This window comes from Amyelois transitella, chromosome 16 (assembly GCF_032362555.1).
Source record: "Amyelois transitella isolate CPQ chromosome 16, ilAmyTran1.1, whole genome shotgun sequence".
Taxonomy (NCBI): domain Eukaryota; kingdom Metazoa; phylum Arthropoda; class Insecta; order Lepidoptera; family Pyralidae; genus Amyelois; species Amyelois transitella.
The window spans coordinates 2,928,682-2,948,676 of NC_083519.1; the positions used below are offsets into that span (position 1 = coordinate 2,928,682).

The following is a 19,995-nucleotide window of genomic DNA, read 5'->3' on the forward strand; positions in this document are numbered from 1 at the left end:
TATGGCTTAATGATGGAATTGAAATTCAAATAATAACAGGTTGCTAGCCCATCGACTACAAGAAAAAACAAAGGCAAAATAAAGCATTAAATTCCAAAACATAAAAGCACACCGTAAGGTTTCGTACCTGCATTACCAAGTTAACGTTTCTGGGAAATCTAGCGCAAATAAACCAACTGAAGCCTTAGAGGGGAAACTCACAAATAGTTGTTGGTTCGACACGCCATACAGCCAACGTCAAAGAACGCGATCATTCTAACTTTTTAAACTACGCCGCTGCACTTGTGGGACTTTATCCATAAGTTGAATAAAAGGAACTTATGCTATCTCGTGATAAATAAAAATCTCGAAGTAAACTTTGGCCATGCGTTTATTTTGAAAGTTTTTATATTGTTGATATACTGCCGCGCGATGTACAATGTAAGTTTGGCGTTTACTTTTTATTGTAGCGAAAAGTTGCACACTAGTATATTTTTAATGATCCGAGCCGTGTCAGGTTTACCTGATAATATATGATCAAACGAACTTCACAAGTGAAGTTCGATCAATATTATATGATTCGCTTCATTCGAAGATATATTTAATACTAGTAGTCCTTTTAGTCTACAAGATAGCTCACGCACGATTTTTAAGAGACAATCGATGTTTAAATCGATAAGTCAAATGAAATCGATTGATTCAACCACTCATCGTTCCTTGTTCCAACCGTCATTCTTTTAGAGATAGAGACGATGCAGAACTTTGCTTTCGGGAAAGGGTGAGGGGGGACCTTATATCTTCGAATGAAGCGAATCATATAATATTGATCGAACTTCACTTGTGAAGTTCGTTTGATCATATATTATATTTCTTCGCTTCATTCTTCAGATATATTTAATACTAGTAGATGTTAAGAGAAAAGTTTTGCAGTCGACTAAATAAAACAATTAAGGAACTTCTACTAATCATTTTAATATGTACTCAAGGTACGTTAATTAAGGATACATTCTTACTTATAAATAGAACAATAATAACCACAAACCCTGTTATTATCTCAATCTTGTAATATTGAATGAGCAAAAGTATGATCATCTAATATTGGTCGATGATAGAATTGAGCGAAAACCTTCGACGCATTTGTCCAGCCGGCAGCTTTCCGTATGGTATCGATAGAGGTCCCACGAGTGGCAGCTGTGGACGTGGCTGCGTGTCGTGTGCTGTGCGCGCTGAACGTCGACACGTCTACACCGCTTTCTGCTAGCGTCTGCTTTATCCATCTACTTATTGACTGTGCTGTCGCGCTCTTGTACGGGCGCTTCACAGTTATTAAGAGATAAGGTATATTAGCAGGTCGGTCTTGTTTTGTAACGAGAATGTAATCTTGAAGAACTGTGGCAGGACAAATGCGTGGATTTTCATGAAAAAAAGGTAGAAATAAACATGGTTGTTCTCTGCCTGGAGCGGATGTCTTCAACATGTCTTTGATTTCTATGTTAACTCCTGTCGAAGTAATGGTAATATTTTCTAGCTTTATAAGAGACATGGTTTGAACTCGCTGTGCCGTGCATAAAGCTAATAAGATCACTAGTTTTTTTGTAATTTTTTCTCGGCTGAGTTCTTTATTGGGATACCATTCGGAAATATAACTGAGAACTACTTGCGGATCCCATGTATTAGAGTATTTAGGAAAGCTAGGTCTTAATTTAAATGCTCCTTTAAGGAGTCTTTTAATACGGTCATCAGATCCAATATTACTACCTAGTAAAAGTGATAATGCTGATCTGTGATTATTTAAGGATCCATATGAGGCTCCATTATAATACTGCGAACTTAAGAAAGATAAAACTGTCGGCACATAGCAATCAAAGACATCTAGACTATTGTCATTGCAATATTGCCACCAGAGCTTAAATGAAACATTATATTGTCGCATAGTATTCTTGGCCAATGATGCTAACATGAGATCTAGGGTCGAGTCTGGAGCACCCCGCGAGGAGAACGCTTGCCTGAGAGAATCGCGGCACCCAGGGTAAGGTGATTTCTGTAACACGATTTTATACGATGAACATTGGGATTTAACCAAACTATATCGGAGGTGGTCATTCTCATTAATTGAGGATACCATGGCTGAGATGGCCAAAAGGGGAATACTAGTATTCCGGTAGCATTTTCTTGTATTATTTTTTGAAGACACTTAAGAATAAGTGAAAATGGTGGAAAGGCATAAAAAAAATATTTATTCCATTTTACTGTAAAAGCATCAATAGAAAAGGCGTCAGGATCTTTTCTCCACGAAATGTAGTTGTGGCATTTAGCATTGGCCCGAGAAGCAAAAAGATCTATTGCTGGATATCCTAAGCGATTAGTAATCTTTTCAAAAGCCAAATCGGATAATTGGCATTCCGTATCTGGATTGAGTTTACGAGACTCTTCATCTGCTTCGAAATTATCCTTTGTATTAATGTAAGATGCAAACAACCAAATATTTCTTTCCTCGGACCATTGCCATATTTGTCTAGCCAGATTGTTCAAGTGGGGGAATTGTATACCACCCATACGATTAACGTAGCTGATCGCTGTCGTGTTATCAATACGTAATAAAATTGAACAATTAGATTTTTTACTTGCAAAATATTTGAGACCTAGAAAAACTGCTAATAATTCTAAATAGTTTATATGCGATTCGAGTTCATCGGACCTCCAAGCCCCGTTTGTTCTACTTTTATTGCATACTGCACCCCAGCCAGTACGAGATGCATCTGTGAATATTTCCAAATCAAAGTCTGCTATTTTTAGGGAATTATTACAAGTTAAAACATTAAGCTTCCACCAGTTAAGGTCTTCTAAGATTACAGAATCAAAATTGAATTTTGCTTCGTAATTTGCGCATTTCTTAAGTGCTAGAAATTTTTGACGTTCTAAAATTTTTGTGTATAACCAACCGTATTTAACTGCGGGGCAAGCAGCTACTAGAATTCCTATAATTTGAGCGAATTCTCTTATAGTACATTTCGGGGCTTTTGAGAATTTCGTTACCAAATCTAAAATCTTGTATCGCTTTTCAGAAGGTAAAGACAAAGTTTGATGAACTGAATCATATATAAATCCAAGAAATTTGCATGACTGTTTAGGCTCTAATGAGCTTTTTTCGTAATTTATAATAAAGCCCAGACATTTTAAGAGTTTTAGTGTTATTTTAACGTTATTATAACAATCATTATAGTCATCTCCGATGCACAAAACGTCATCTAAATAAAATACATTTTTAAAGCCCTGGGAACGAAGATAAGACATTACTTCTTTCATAATTTTAGTAAATACTCTAGGAGCGACCGAAAGACCATACGGTAATGCATTGAATTCATATGTACTAATATGGTCATTTTCGTCCTGATGAAGAAATCTTAAAAACTTTCTATCAGACTCATAAATTGAAACGAGAAAATAAGCTTCTTTAAGGTCAATAGTAGCCATGAAGCCATTTTGTGGTATAAGTTTAGATGCCGTCCGGAAGTCCTCCATTTTAAAATGTTGTTTAGAAACAAATGTATTTAATTTTCTTAAATTTAAAATAAAACGTTTATCGCCATTTGGTTTTGGGGCTAAGAATGTTTGCGATATGAACTCACCAACACAAGGTTCGCAAGAGCGAATCGCACCGAGATCTATAAGTTTATTTATAGCCACAGTCATCTCTGCATTTTCGGAGGCTGTACGTGACAATAAAGGAACATGTGTCTGTATAACATGAGACTCAAAAGGGATAGAAAATCCAAAACGAATCCAGTCTAAGACTACAGGATTTGATGTTATTTTAAGCCAGCAGTTATAGAAATAAGAAATTCTACCAGCATGTTGTACCTGGTTCACTGACGAGTTGCGGTTGTTTTCGATTTGCTCGTGACCGCTGTGCTCGACGATTGTTGCGCTTGAGACCGGCGTGTCACAGGGGCAATCGTCCTGCTTGGTCCTCGGCGCCCCCCCCTGTTCTGATGGTAGCGCGAAGACCCGGTCCAGTTTCCCTGGTATGAGCCAGTTTGTTTGGTCTGGTAATGCGAGCGCAGAACTGGTGTTGGGTGTTCTGTATTAGACGTACTTTTAGAAGTCTTTACAAATTTTTTGATAGAAAGGCCTTGTTTTTCAATCGTTTTTGAGGCCTTTATTTTTTCACCCAACTTATTCCCGTACAACGTGTCATCTCTTTCGCTGCCTTGGACAACATTAAGGAATGGTTTCGCGAGAGAGTAATTAATAACACTAATACGCGCCTGCGTCTCTTGAAAGTGAAGGTCAGTAAGTATTCGGCATCCATCGCTTAATATTTTAATGGCTTCTACTTTATTATCCGAGGTTAGCATCGATGTCAAAGCCTTATTAATAGCCGATATGCCAATCCCTAATTGCTGCTGCGCAGTCTCCTTCTTCTTGTCCCGTTGCCTGGCTGCCTCAGCTATAGCGGCCGATACCTCACGATTCAATTTTGGCGCTTGCAATAAAGTGTAATTTTCGGGTATAAGGTACTCCTTCATCAGCTTCTCCTTTGCTTCTTTTGGTAAGCCTTTTTTAAGGATAGGTTCCCATCGCTGGGCTAGATTACGATGAATAGCTTCCCCAAATTTACTTTTATCCTCAATTTCTTCTCCAAGCGCGGTAAGTACATCCGGGTCAAGTTCCGGGGTGGCATCAGCATCGGCGTTATTTTCTGGTACCGGTATTGAGAGTTCATCGATAAGTACTGGGGCAGACTCTCCAGGTGTACCGTTATTCGGGGTTGGCGAAGTGGAACTGCGAGACGAGTTATCGTCTGAAAAATATAAAACGATTTGTAATCGTTCAGCGACCGTTTTAACCATCGTGTTAACTCACGGTTAACCGCCCGGTATTTGGTCTATATAGAGAGGTGACCTTCGTGTTAACTCACGGTTAACCGCCCGGTATTTAAACTCTATACACAGGTGACCTTCGTGTTAACTCACGGTTAACCGCCAGGTTTTAAGAGATACCTACTATGAATACCAGTAGTTACATAGTAAGTACTTGCGTAAATAAAATAAATCCCTTGTAAAAGTTGCTATTACTGTATGGCGGATTTATATTTTATGTTTGAGGGTAGGTTAAAAATGCATTTTCTATGTACTTATTTCATATAAGGGATTTTGATATGGTCTAAAATTATAAATTGTTAGCAAGGCATTTTAAGTGTACCATTTGATAAAATTTTCATTTCGAGGAAATGATATTTAAACAATGGGTAATGTATTAGTTACTCACCAGTATCTGTTGAAGATTCTATAAAAATTCGACGGCGTTTCCGTTTTTGTTGATCTTCGAGCTGTTTAAGTTTTTTCTTTAAGTATTGTAGATCACGTTTCGACATTTTTTATGAAGAAATAAATTTTATTTTTTCCGAGTAGGGTATGCGTGTGTAAGCTATCTCGCACGAAAAAAGAATGACGGTTGGAACAAGGAACGATGAGTGGTTGAATCAATCGATTTCATTTGACTTATCGATTTAAACATCGATTGTCTCTTAAAAATCGTGCGTGAGCTATCTTGTAGACTAAAAGGACTACTAGTATTAAATATATCTGAAGAATGAAGCGAAGAAATATAATCCATGCTTAAATCGTGGCACCGTGTCAAAGCAACAGGTATATATGGAAGAATTAAGTATTTAAAATGAAAGCATTATAAAAAAAACCGTTTTAAAATACTTATTGAATTAAGCAAGAATTGATAACCACACTAAGCTTTATAGGGTCAAGACTGACGAGCTTGCATGAATAGAGTTATTAAAGTGGATGAAGCGAAAGAAGAGATGTAGTCTTTGTTTTCCGAAATAGTAAACTCCGTAAAAGAGGCGTGGTTTTATCTAAGTATACAGATAACATTATAATTGAAAACTATCAATAAGTTACACTAATAAGTGATATCATATGTTTATTTTTTATATGTGCTTCAATTTTAAATTTGAACCGGAATTTTTAAACCAATAGATCTGAGGCACGTGTAAAGTTCAAACTAAGGTGATCGCTCCCCGCATGTAGGTTACAAACATAGTTGCATAACGCTGTGTAACATGATAATGTTATTGAACAAGTGATACATAAGTTATCCGCAAGGTGTTCTGCGAGGACGGATATTTTATCCAGGAATTTGGGGACAAAATGCCACAATGTCTTGAAATATTAAAGTGTACTTCCGACTTCGTATGCAGTAAAATGTTATTTGCGACTGAATGTTGGTTATAAATTAAAGATAATTTTTATTTATTTAAAATATTTTCTTTGGAAGCATAAGAAAAATAACTTTTTGTTTTTTGTATGGTAAGTTATCTTTTTTTATATCGGAGCAATGAGAATTTTTAACATCTATAGTTGTGTATGATTAATAATTTTGAATTTGTATATTACCTTGCGATACTTTCTAACTAGAAATATAAGTAATGGTTAAGTTATTTAGGGTCGCGATGATCAAAAAAAGGTCTAGTTAGAATAATTTGCTAAAGAAACTTCTGTTTGATAACACTTTAAAAGACAAGAACTTATAATCAATCGGTAGAAGGGTTCTATTTTAGTGTAAATAGAAGTGGCTCGTAGATTTTATAGCCACGGCGATTTCCAATCGGCCATAAAATCTTTGGGCCACAAGACACTGATTTTAGCACGTTTTGTAGCTAAAGTATTATTTCAAATAGGTACTTATGCGCCTTTGTAAAAGCCCATAATGTGTTACTACAGCCACAGGCTATTTATCCAACAGCAGTGAATCAAGGTTTTTCAAAGCATTGAACTTGGTACTATATCAGATTTATTTTAACCATTTACAATGCCAAAAATATTTAAATGAAACCTTTACCAAACCAAGTCTGTCTTCTTCATTAGGTCAGAAAATCGCATAATTACGTATGCACGTCGATTCTTCCGCGCGCCCTCATCCAAAGCGCAGTTTAAACCAAACGAGCGAACACCTCAATAATTAGTCCGTTATTCGCAGCCGAGCATCGCGGCATGAATAAAACATCGTTTACGAAACACAAGTGCCATTACGACAACCACTAAAACTAGACCTACCCACCCCCTCCCCCTAGTATGGACAAACGACGCGGAAGATTGTTGTCGAGAGTTTCCTAGGGGTCCACCGAGACTGGTCTCGATTTACAGGGCCTTCGAGTACGAGGCAAATCAAACACGCTCCAGGCAAACAATCGGTGACGTGGCAAACATAGCCCACTATTAATGCGATTAATTGGAATGTATTTAGCATTGAATCAAAGTATTAATTATGTATTATGCTTTGCGGTTCAATGTGTAGAAATATGTTTGGGGAACAAAGGCGCGCGGAACGCATCAGCGGTATTCCACATGTACGATTACGGAATTTAAATCGACCTAGTAAATAAGCTGTTTTGATTGTACTAGTACATGTAATTAATTTAGGATATATCTAGCGCAAGGAGACCATACAGTTTGACAGTATTAAGTGATGCTTACAATCTACGACGCCAACATTGTCACATTTGTACTACAAGAAACTTTTTCATATAGGATCAAAGTCCTATTTCTGTTCCTATCTAAGAAAAACGCAGAAAGCCTTTAATTAAGACAAAACATCTGTTTGCTCTTGAACAATCTAATCTAATCTCCAGCTGACCCAAGACTCGTGTACACAATTCAGTTAAATTCAAACTGCAGTTAACATAGTCTGTAACTGCATATACGTAAACAGCACACGAGTTGCAAGTTGGCATAACTCAATCGATGAAGTAAAATATTAACTCGCCCGCCAGCTGAGGCGGGTGAGCAAACATGACGTCTAATTCGGCCTCAGATCAGGGTATAAGGAGATATGATTAAGAGCCTCTAGACACACAGAGCGGGTTTTTATCAACTCCGTCTGTGATTGGATATGAAACGTCCAAAAGCAGCAAGTAGACAGCTATTGATACATACATATGTATACATATAATCAGTGATAGGCCACGCTCAGCTGTTAATAATTAATGATAGAATTAAGATTGAAATACATCAATAACACAGCTATAGAAGATGTTCTTTTTTTAAATTGTTTATTTTTTATATTGAAACTTCAGTTTCTCTAACACATTAAGAGTGAGAATCATTGATATTATTTTCTTAACTTCTTAAGGGATCCAACATTGCGGAAACCTTATACTGATATACTTATAAGGTATGAACATATCCTGTACAACTTCAAAGATATTTACAGTCATAAGAAAGAAGTTAAGACATATTTCGATAACAATTGTGAAATATTAAATCTGTATCTACTTTTTCAATGATCTCTAACCTGAACTCCTTCGGTTTCTAGTAGTTTGTGTGGTGCTAGTGTGGTTTCCCGATTAAAGCTGATCAATGTCTTAATGATATTGGATTCAGATTATTTCGTAATTACTTTTTAAAATATCATTGTGAAAATCTTTTCATTTATAACTTGTTAATTTATAGAAATGTTTGGTTTTGTTAGTTATAGAATATATTTCATGCAATAAGATAATTTTTGTTTAGAATCATGTATTCATGTAGGTATATATTATTATTCTGATAGCGAAGAAAAAACGAGTGGATAGCTTTTATAACAATGAACATTTCATACGAGAAAGTTCAAATTGTATATGAAAGATAACTTATTTTTCTAGACAAGTTAGGCGGCTAAGTTGAACTGTAGACTCGCCACCTGAAGTTTAAATTTGAACTGCGATACTTCCCAACTCGCTAACACATTTATAGAAATGCAGCGACAAAAATAGAGTGGGAAATGTGTTTGTACATTGGCTTGACATCAGGTGATTGGTTTGTATATATGCCTGCTTAAAATACATGTATGAGATACCACGTCTTCAAACCTCACAGGGTAGATAGAGTCGAAAGTCTCAAAAAGACTTGAAGTTCATCTTTTAAGTTTTTTCATGCTTTAAGTTTTACCCTAATGAAATTAATAATTCCATCAACTATCAATTCATCTTCATACTTCAAAACAGACTGAACCGATATGGTTGCTCTACAAACTTAAAATTTATTGACATTATATCCTTCACATTTTTCAGAATTTTAATTTCATCAAAATCAGACGAACGGTTCGAAAGTTATCGCCTTACAAACATACATACTAAAAAGTCGTTTCACCCCCAAGTTCATTGGTAGACCCCAATCGCTTCGTTCGCTCAGTAAAAAAAAAATACATGTGATAAAAATGACAGTCATAAATTCATTACGAAGTATAAAAAAAAGAATTTTAATAACGAACACGTACATTTTTTTTCGTGGAAAATTTAATACGAATCACTATGAAAAGTCAATTAGAGCTTTAGAGCTTTATTTACCTGAATGTTATATCGATTCTAGGAACTAATGAAAACAGGAAACATATTTTGTAGTAAATTCGTGCTTTCATTTTTCAGTTCATTGCTTTTTGAATCAACTTCCACAACATATACTGAAAATTATTTTCGCTATACTCGAATATCTGGTGCGAAAATTACTTCGTTATAACAAACTATTAAAAGTTCATGCTAGTTCAGTTTTTTTTTTTATTAACTCATATAGTCACGTCTATATCCCTTGCGGGGTAGACAGTGCCAACAGTCTTGAAAATACTGTTAGGTAGGCCACGTTCAGCTGTTTGGATTTATGATAGTCTTGGGATTCAAAGAGTAACAGGTTGCTAGCCCGTCGCCTAAAAGAAGAATCTCAAGTTTATAAGCCTATCCCTTAGTCGCCTCTTATGACACCCATGGGAAATGAGATGGAGTGGTCCTATCCTTTTTTATATTGGTGCTGAGAACCACAAGGCAAAATCATTTAAATAAACTACATATATGTATGTAGTCTATATCCCTGACGGGGTAGACAGAGCCAATAGTCTTGAAAATACTGAAAGGCAACGTAACAAACTGTATAGCTAAATGATGGATATTTGTAAATTACCTTATATTGAATTTTCATTCTAGCAGGAAAGGAATATTATATATTATTACTATCACCCACATAAAGGTTCTCTGCTTAACCCGATGGTAGACTGTTAGATAGAATTGAGTCCGGCTATTGTACTTTACAAATTGTAAATGTTATAATAAAGAATAAATATATAATTAAATAAAGGCAATATTGAGAAGAAAAATACGTGATTTTATATGTATGTGTACGAAACTAGTTTTAATATTGCCACTACTACAATAAAACAAAAGGAAATATTGAGGGCTTATTATGCCACAGCACGCGGCGTAGCGCCGCGTAGCACATTGCTCTCGACGTGCTACGAAGTGCTACGCCTACATAATGCTACGTGCCTACGAAGCTACGAGAGCCGGCAAAGTGCAAACGGCCAACAAACTAGCCTAAGTTTATGTACGCTCGACGTCAAGTGGTGTATAATATAGTCATACTTTTTTTATATATTATTATTAAACTTCAATAATTGATTTTAGTGCCGTGTGGTTCCCGGCAAGCAACCCATCACTATTTGAATCTCAATTCTATCATTAAGCCAAACAGCTGAACGTGGCCTATCAGTCTTTTCAAGACTATTGGCTCTGTCTACCCCGTAAGGGATAAAGACGTGATCATATGTATGTATGTATGGTTCCCGGCACCACTACAAAAAAGAATAGGACCACTCCATGTCTTTCCCATGGATGTCGTAAAAGGCGACTAAGGGTTAGGCTTACAAACTTGGGATTCTTTTTTTAGGCGATGGGCTAGCAACCTGTCACTTTTTGAATCTCAATTCTATCATTAAGCCAAATAGCTGAACGTGGCCATTCAGTCTTTTCAAGACTGTTGACTTTGTCTACCCCGCAAGGGATATATACGTGACCATATGTATGTATGTATGTATTGATTTTATAATTTACTAGGATCCAGGAGTATGTCTGTCTGTGTGCCCAAACTATGCAGTATTTTTGTTTATTCCCTACCTTGTTTATGGACCAATGTCTGTACTGTATGTCTGTGTAAGTCTTCCTACGGTGAATTATGTTATGCTATTTTTTTTGTTGTTATAATATGTTATGTTATGTGTGATTGCGATTGTGATTGTAAGGATTCTTGTAGAAGAAGGAATAGTGGAAATTGTACCGTATAAATAATAAATCAAAAACTGAATTTAAATAGATAGTTCTTAAAAAATGTCTTATCAAACTATCGCAGTTTAAAATTTACTTTAATAGATTCTTCTTCTTCTCACCCTAAAAGAACAAATATGATTTCTGTTGAAAACTTGAATGTCAAACTACTTAAGCACTTACAATATTTACACAAGATTCAAAACAGACGAAAGTTAGTAGAAAGTACGAAACTTTGTCTGCAAAATAAGGGAAGATTCAAAATTTTAGTGAATGTTTTTGGTGAATAATGAATATAATTATTGTTCGCGAAATGATATTGTTTCTGAAATTAAATCATACTTTCATTAATTTATTCCACATTTTGAACAAGGAGCTTTAACATATTGATTGGAAATGTATTTTTATTCTATAACTAGCTTCCCCCCGCGACTTCGTCCGCGCGGAAGTCGGTCATCGCGTCGATGGTTTATTTCTCCATTTTGAGTAACTCTGACAATGACATCTTATAAATATCTATTGGACCCAATTACGGCTAGGCCTATAATAATTAAGGAGATCCCTCTATTAAACTACTGCTGTTGAGTTCGCGTTCTGTAGTAAGTAGTCCGGTCAATTTAGACCAAAAAATAAGAATGAAGCTACATTAATTCCCATCAAGTTGAAAATGAGTATAATTGTTTAAAATACAATCAAAAGCATTATTTCAAAATTCCCCATGATTCCGGTTTAAGGAAAAAATTACCCAAGGACAAAGGTAAAAAAATGGGGTTTTCACGATTTTCTTCAAAACGGTAAGTTTTATCGGAAAATTACCTCAGACATAGATTGTAGATCATAAAGTTATCTATAAAAAGGAATCAATAATTTTTTTCAACAAAGCTACCGTTTCTGAGATATAACGATGGAAAAAGTTGCAAGCGTCATAATATGCATAAGCACGTCTCGTAGGTATATACTCTGTGTAGCAGTAATATAAGTAAAAATATTGTTCTGTCGGTAATTTTAACTTGAATTCAAAATATAAAATATACATAAGTATAATGAAACCCAGTCCCTTCATTTATACTGTAGTGAAACCTTGAGACAACATCTGTCTCTCTGTTTAATTGTGTACGTGGCTAGGGTCGTATACCTGCTTTATCTCAGAATGCTCAACACATGAAATACCGTTAGTCTTTAATAATAGTAGTCCTTGCGGGGATACCGTTGACGGCTATGGACACCACGGCCTCTCATGCCCTAGGAGTGCCGGCCGTTTAGGGCGCCATGCCGCCCTAAATAATATAATCCTCCGTGCTTTTGCCACCATCCATGTTCCAGCCGTTCTAGAACCAAACGGTCTGGCTCGGGATGATGCCAAGAGACCGGATGGTATGACTTCGGTACCCTGGAGATTGGGGCGGCCTTTGGTGTGGGATGCTACTTGTGTCGACACACTTGCACCGTCTCATTATCAGGGTACTAAATCTAAGGCCGGTTCTGCTTCAAATGAGGCAAAAAACCTCAGAAGGCGCAAATATGTAGGTATCGGTAATACCTATACTTTTCAACCTTTTGGGGTAGAAACTCTGGGACCGGGGAGCCTATCTGCCCATCAGCTTTTCTGACAATTGTCGAAGAAGCTAATTGAAGTATCTCTTGACCGGAGGGCTGGAAATTATCTGGCTCAGAGAATCAGCATTGCCATTCAAATTGGTAATTCTGCCAGCCTTCTGGGCACACTCCCGCATGTTGATACTATGCAGGGATTGTACAATTTATAAATTAAATTTTAGTTTGTAGTCATCTTTTTTCTTTCTTTTTATAAGTAGTTTTAGTTTTAATTTGATTTAATTGTAATCTCTATTATTGTCCTAAGATGATTTTCTTCACTTAGGGTTATTATAATTTTTTTAAATAATAAAAGCAAAAGTCTAGTCTTGAGTGCCACTGCGTAGTGAAAACACGTGTTTATTCTAACCTATTTCAGACTTTTTCATGTTTAATAATAAAAATGTTAAAAAAATGCGCTAATAGTACACTACCTCAGAGGTGGCGTGGAAACGTGTGCATATTATGACGCTTGCAACTTTTTGCATCGTTATATCTCAGAAACGGTAGCTTTATCGAAAAAAAATTTTGATACCTTTTTTTATAGATAACTTTATGATTTACAATTTATGCATATACATACATACATATGGTCAAGTCTATATCCCCCGCGGGGTAGACAGAGCCAACAGTCTTGAAAAGACTGAATGGCCACGTTCAGCTCTTTGGCTACATGATAGAATTGAGATTTAAATAGTGACAGGTTGCTAGCCCATCGCCTACAAAAGAATCCCAAATTTGTAAGCCAATCCCTTAGTCGCCTTTTACGACATCCATGGGAAAGAGATGGAGTGGTCCTATTCTTTTTTGTATTGGTGCCGGGAACCACACGGCACAAATTATGTCTGAGGTAATTTTCCGATTTGAAAAACTTACCGTTTTGAAGAAAATCGCGAAACACCCATTTTTTACCTTTGACCTTGGGTATTTTTTTTTCCTTAAACCGGAATCATGGGGAATTGTGAAATAATGCTTTTGATTGTGTTTTAAACAATTATACTCATTTTCAGCTTGATGGGAATTAATGTAGCTTCGAATGTCTAGATTGACCGGACTTAATTATTTTTTTCATAGTAATTGCAAAGCAAACGGTTCAAGCTATATCCGACTTTCGGCGCTGTAAGTTACGGCGCTGAATCCACTGCGGGTAACGTAACGTGTGTTCGCGGTTCTACAGAACAACGTCTATGGATAAACTGAATAATTAAGATTTTTTTTTCTTCGTTTTTTTTTCAGGATAAAAAGTATCCTATTTTATGCCCAGGATAATAGGGTATAATTATACCAAGTTTCATTAAAATCGAACCGTTAGTTTTTACGTGATGCCTGAACATACAGACAGACAGACAAAAATTTTTTTAATCACATATTTGTGTTTGGTATCGATCCAGTAACACTCCCTGCTATTTATTTTTTCAATATTTTCAATGTACAGAATTGACCCTTCTACAGATTTATTATATGTATAGATAAGATATTTTCCCGGGGCGTTTCTCAATTCAATTCAATTCAAAATCTTTATTGCATATCATAAAGTACATCAGTTGAATTACATGAAAACACACTTCGCATGTCATCATGTATATTTTTTATTGGGAATTTTATTGCGTTTTTCTTTATCGGTGTAAGGTATTTTTGTCCTGAGGTTTTAGTGAAAATTTAGTAATTTGCTAAAATTTTCTCTTTTTTACAACTTCATTAAACATGTTTTGAGAATTGTTATAAATACTTACTTAAAATCGTTTTTTAACTGTTGACGGTGACAGATAACATTATAAGGAAACATAGATACAGTTTTTTATATTGGAACTGGGAACCACACAGCACAATATTAATCAACAAAAATATATTAGCTAAACTAAGTGCCGTTTTACGGAAAGCTTTTTGTAAACGACATCGCAAAGTTGTAACAAGTTTTGATTGAAACGCGACTTCAATTAGTGCGCGGTTCGACTTGGCTGTTAGTGCGGGTTCGCGGGTAACTAACCTGATAATAATATAAAATCTGCGTTAACATCAAACGAATTTGGAACGGGAATGTTCGTAATAGTTTAACTGCCGTTTGAGGAAAGAGATACAATTATATCCCATTGTTTCAAAACGCTTATGACGCATTTAAGATTTAAAATGCTGCAGTGTATTTTACGAACTCTCTTCAAATTTAACCGTTACAAAACAAGGCTTCAACTGTAAGAATAGAAAAGAGTGGAATAGATTTATTTTCAAAACTGAACACAAGGTATCACTTATTGACGTCACATCACTCAAATCTTATTATTACTGCTACCGCTTCTAAAGCGCATGTGTAGAAGAAGCGGCGGAACAAACTACACTGCAGCATTTTCACTGGACGTCAATTTACAAATATAGATCTCTTAAATGCGTCATAAGCGTCTTGAAACAAAGAACTGTACTTGTAAATATAGATGTCTTAAATCTAAATCGTGAAGGAATCCACATTGTCTACATTAAAAAACATAAATGAATAAATATTAAAAATATTATCCTCAAAATCATCCTGTAAATAATATTCCCGTTAAAATAATTAAATACAGCTCACAAACCAATGTAAGTACACACGTAACATGGTACCGTACGAGCGATTGATTCTAAAGGGGCTTATACACGGCCGCAGCTAAGAGCCTATTGTGTAGAAGGGCTGTTGTGTAGATGCGAGGGTTGGACGGTCATACAACGATGGACGATGAATTTCAAACTTATTAATACGAGTACATACATCTCTTTACCATGGATGTCGTTAAAGGCGACTAAGGGATAGGCTTACAAACTTGGGATTCTTTTTTTAGGCGATGGGCTAGCAACCTGTCACTAGTTGAATGTCAATTCTATCGTTAAGCCAAATAGCTGAACGTGGCCATTCAGTCTTTTCAAGACTTTTGGCTCTGTCTACCCCGCAAGGGATATAGACGTGACCATATGTATGTATGTATAATAATGAATAAAAATTTTGAATTTGTATAAATACTGCCTGTACTATACTTCTAGATGTTATACCTCCATGGGCCTTACGAGTAGCTCACAGCGTGGAGAGCTCTTTGTTTACAACAGGAGCTAGAGCACTTGGCGACAGGGAGCTTGGCCCGGGGGATATCGCAACGCATTTATGAATTTTAAATAGAGATGTGTTATAATAAAGAGAGAGTAGGCAGTCGAACCGTTAAGATGTCTGAATATGACAGCGTGATGTACCCGGGTAGCAAAGATTCAATTTCAAGTAAATATCACACACATGATGGCATCTCACTTCTCTTTGTGGAGTCCTACTTTTTGGTACCATTATATTTTTTGCTCGACTTGGCGGGCGCACTGCCGTGCCCCTAGAAAATTATACTTTCACGTAACACGTCATGATGATCATCAAACAATAACAGTCGGTAAAAATTGGCAACGACCAAAACGAGAATAACAGCTGAAACGTGACATACCCGCAAATTGCAACTATTATATCGTCTCTCACATGAAAGCACCCTTAATTTGTCCCGCGCCGTGTGAAAGGTTTTTCAAAATAGATTCTGTGAAATCTTTCCAAGTAACATTCTATTATAGACATCAGAGGCTGACCTTAAGCCCGTTTCTACGGAGATAAGTTCATGTCATAATGCTAATTTAAGATATATATTTACGAACACTTTTCTTTTGCGGAACTTGGCCTTCTAGTTTCCTTCGAATCTTTTCGATACTGTTGGCTCAGTCTCCCCGTAAGTAATATAGACATTAAATGTATATGTTTACAAGAAATTTTTGCTTTAGTTCGAAAATTAAAAGGAACTAAGTAGCTTTTACCTGATTTATGTAGACCGCATGTAAGTTTCTATTGAAATTTTATGTACATTGTAGTTTAAACGAAAGTCAACTATATTGCCTACAGTTATGACAAAGAAATAGTAGTCTAAACAACAAAACTATATTTGTTTTATAAAGTGAAATTATTTATGTTTATAATTGTAACGAATACATTAAAAGGGCTAAAATTTATTAACATTTAACACAGCAAGACCTTCAGAAATTATATAGAATACTTTGATTTTGGGAGATTTGTATCAAAGACAAAGCGATATTTCGAAAAATTGTATTTTAAATTATATTTTTACTGTAAACAAATGATCAGAATTGACTGTAGTTTTCCAAAAAGATTTTCGATTAAATTTTATCACATTTTGAATTTAATCTCATAAATGTAAGGTTAAATCAACAACGAATAAATTAAATTCAGCCCGGGGCCGTACCGAAAGTCGGAAACTCAACATGGTATATCGTAGTCGAATTATTTTAAATTCATCAAGTGAATTTTATATTTGTACTCCACAACATTTTATTTTGTGCTCTCATGATCCGATCGTTGGCTTGTACACTTTAATTTACTGAATAAATAATGCAATTCGAATTTTACAGGTTTTATTAAAAATGCATGCAATTTGTAGGGAAAGCTGAATGTGGACATCGGAGCTTAACGATCTCTCGCTAGGATGGTAAGTACGATTAATATTCTCGGTGTCATGGCTATTTATTCATCTTCCTCTTCTTATCTAGTTGAAAGGCACATACATTCATAAAATTACGCCTCTCAGAAAACTAGATTACTATTAATTTTGTTTAAACTTGTTTCACTCACCTAAGCACAATTTGTTGGTGGTAGAAATGGTTATATCATCCAAATATTAGTCGTGTCCTTTCAACCTCACATTACTCATACACAGATGCTAATGACGAGTTTGTTTTGATTAATGCTTACCTGTAACAAAAAAATTTAAATTTAGCTTGTTGAATATAAAATATTGCAGAAGAGACCATTATTGAATTCAAGTTACCTATTAAAAGCGGATCCAATGTTGTGAAACCAAAAGATATGACAATTATTTAGTGATGTATGAAATGTTCCATAGAAATTAATATTTTTTTTAGCTAGAAGCAGTAGAAAGTGTAAAGATGTAATTTATAAAGCTTAAATATTTTATACATACATCGATTGCGCAAATTTATCAATATGAAAGAAAAAGAAAAGAATTAAATGCTACACTATTTTAGAACACTATACTTAAAATAAGAAACATAATTAAACTTATACAAGTATATAAATATGACGAAAAGCTATAATTATCTTAAAATACATACTTCGCATTGGTTTCAAATTAAATTTTCGTTCAATTTTCGGCTCCGAATACTCAATTATGTCTTGTGACTGTACCAAGCCAGCTCTTGAAATACACCGGCCTTAAAACCGTGAATCCGACCGGAGGTATCGACAGTCATACGGCATTAAGACATATCGTGTGCGACGTACCGAATTATTGCCAATCCGATATATTGGACAGAAACCCGAACTAATTTGTCAGGCCAATGACAACCGCTTTGCATATTCACGACACGAGAGCGAAGATCTCACGACTCCCAGATATTATTCATATTAGCCCGATATCCCACGGGAGCCAAGGGAAGGCGAAATTAGACGGGAGTGGATTAGTATCTAATTTATAAGCTATTCTCCGGAGTAATTTGAATTGTAAAATTTAATGCTACATGCCATAACGATCATTAATTTATGAGGGAAACCGATGAACCGAACTCTCAGCGAATTACGTATTCTCCAGGAAATAGCTACTTTGTTAAGATGTACTTTATTAAATATTACATTACAAGACGCGAACAAACATGCCGCTTTTATACTGAGAGGTTCCAAGAAACATAACTTTATCAAATAACCTAAATTAGATGTGATTACTCGGAATCGATGGGAATGTTGAATTATGGAAGTGTAATCAGAAGTAAAAATACTTTTGTTTCAAGAACCAAGTCAATTGAATTCTCGATTGTTTCGTAAAGTTAATTTTGAACTTCAAATAATATTAGTGTAGGCACAAAACAGACAAAAAAAAATTCAATTATCAGTTATTTATAAAATTAAAATAAAAAGCTATCGTGTAGTAAATAGGAAAATAAATATGAAAACGATTTTTTACTTCTTTTCAATTAGAATCACTTTTTATATAACAAAAATCTGTGCCCAATCAAATCACCCTGGCAATAAATGAAACGCCAAAGTGTGTTGCCAATTTAATTGTAAAAAAAAAAGTTAAAATGGATCATCGCAAATTGTGTTTCGTCGAGTTCGGAAAACGGGGGTGAATTTCTTTGCAAATTGGACAGTGGAAAAGTTGTTACCTTAAAGTAAGTAGAGCGAACTATATTGAAGCCAATTTTCTTGGCATTAAACTTTGTGAGGGGTCCAAAAATGATATTTGTGACGTCGATGTTATCGGCTATTTTGAGCAACCTCTTAGGGGAAAAGCCTCCTTTAAACTTAAACTACTTTTTAAATGAAAAAACAAAATAAATAACTCCAGTGTTTAAAATAATTTTGATATTTTTGTATAATAGGGTTGCACGTAGTTCAGTCATATCAGTCTATTAACGTCAGACATCAAGTGACGTCCTTTTATCTTTTATCAAGGTAGTTTCGGAATCATTTGGCACAGCATGTTAATAAAGGACTACTCCTACCAAGCGCTCCACCCACGTAAAACAGGACAGTTAAAATATCTATATAGCAAGTTAAACTTGTAAACTCTATTCACGTCCGCCGTGTATCGGCGCCGTGGGTAATGTATGCAAAACGAGCTAATAAAACGGGGGCCGACGTTAGCGCAGTAAATTCGAGAGCAGTGACGTTTATCCAAAGTTACATCCGTTACAATAACAGTGACTGCAACGATATCCGAGCGCGGCCGTCCATTTGTTCTAGTTCCGGTGCTGTTCTCTAATGTAATGGAAAACTTTGCACAAACACGTACTGAGGCGTCGCATTAGACGTTCAGAGTTTGAGGTATCGCACCCACATGTTCTTGAAGTAAGCGAAGCCAGTTGCTGCTGTTAAATCAATAAACAATCATAACCTAATGCATGCTCTTAATAATATGATTGAATTTTAATCGCTTGGTTGGATATTTATATTGCGTGTTTGAGTAAAATCGTGTGATTTATATGATGGAGCACAGACCTTGATTCTCTAAGAACGAATAATATTTCCGGGACTGGATATTATGTAATAGAGAAACCTGCAGATCCAAAGCTTTGTATCTTGTATTGACTAAATAAAAACTCATCTATATACCTCAAATTTACATGGGTGCGAGCCCTCCCTTGAACTAAACGGCTCGCCACGGCCAAGCTCCAGTTTAAAACGTCATTAAAATTCAGAACGTGGCCAGCGCTTGTATCTACTCGAGTTCAAAAATATTTCACATTACGCTGTATCCGAGGCGAGCGTTTAATCAAGTCTACCTACATACGAGGAGCGCTTTGTGCGCCAAATTATTTTAATT

At 35.6% G+C, this 19,995-nt stretch overlaps 2 protein-coding genes across 4 annotated transcripts in view; both read right to left on the reverse strand.

Annotated features, from left to right (window-relative positions):
* LOC106143309 (furin-like protease 2) overlaps positions 1 to 19,995 on the reverse strand; it is a 242,167-nt gene that overhangs the window by 96,385 nt on the left and 125,787 nt on the right. The gene's annotated exons all lie outside the window — the stretch shown is intronic.
* Positions 1,213 to 5,566, reverse strand: LOC106131326 (uncharacterized). Its single transcript, XM_060948533.1, has 3 exons — positions 5,251 to 5,566; positions 3,841 to 4,783; positions 1,213 to 2,020 (listed from the first exon to the last, which is right to left on the reverse strand). Exons 1-2 carry the CDS (start codon positions 5,354 to 5,356, stop codon positions 3,846 to 3,848), a joined length of 1,044 nt encoding a protein of 347 aa, XP_060804516.1. The 5' UTR covers positions 5,357 to 5,566; the 3' UTR covers positions 1,213 to 2,020; positions 3,841 to 3,845.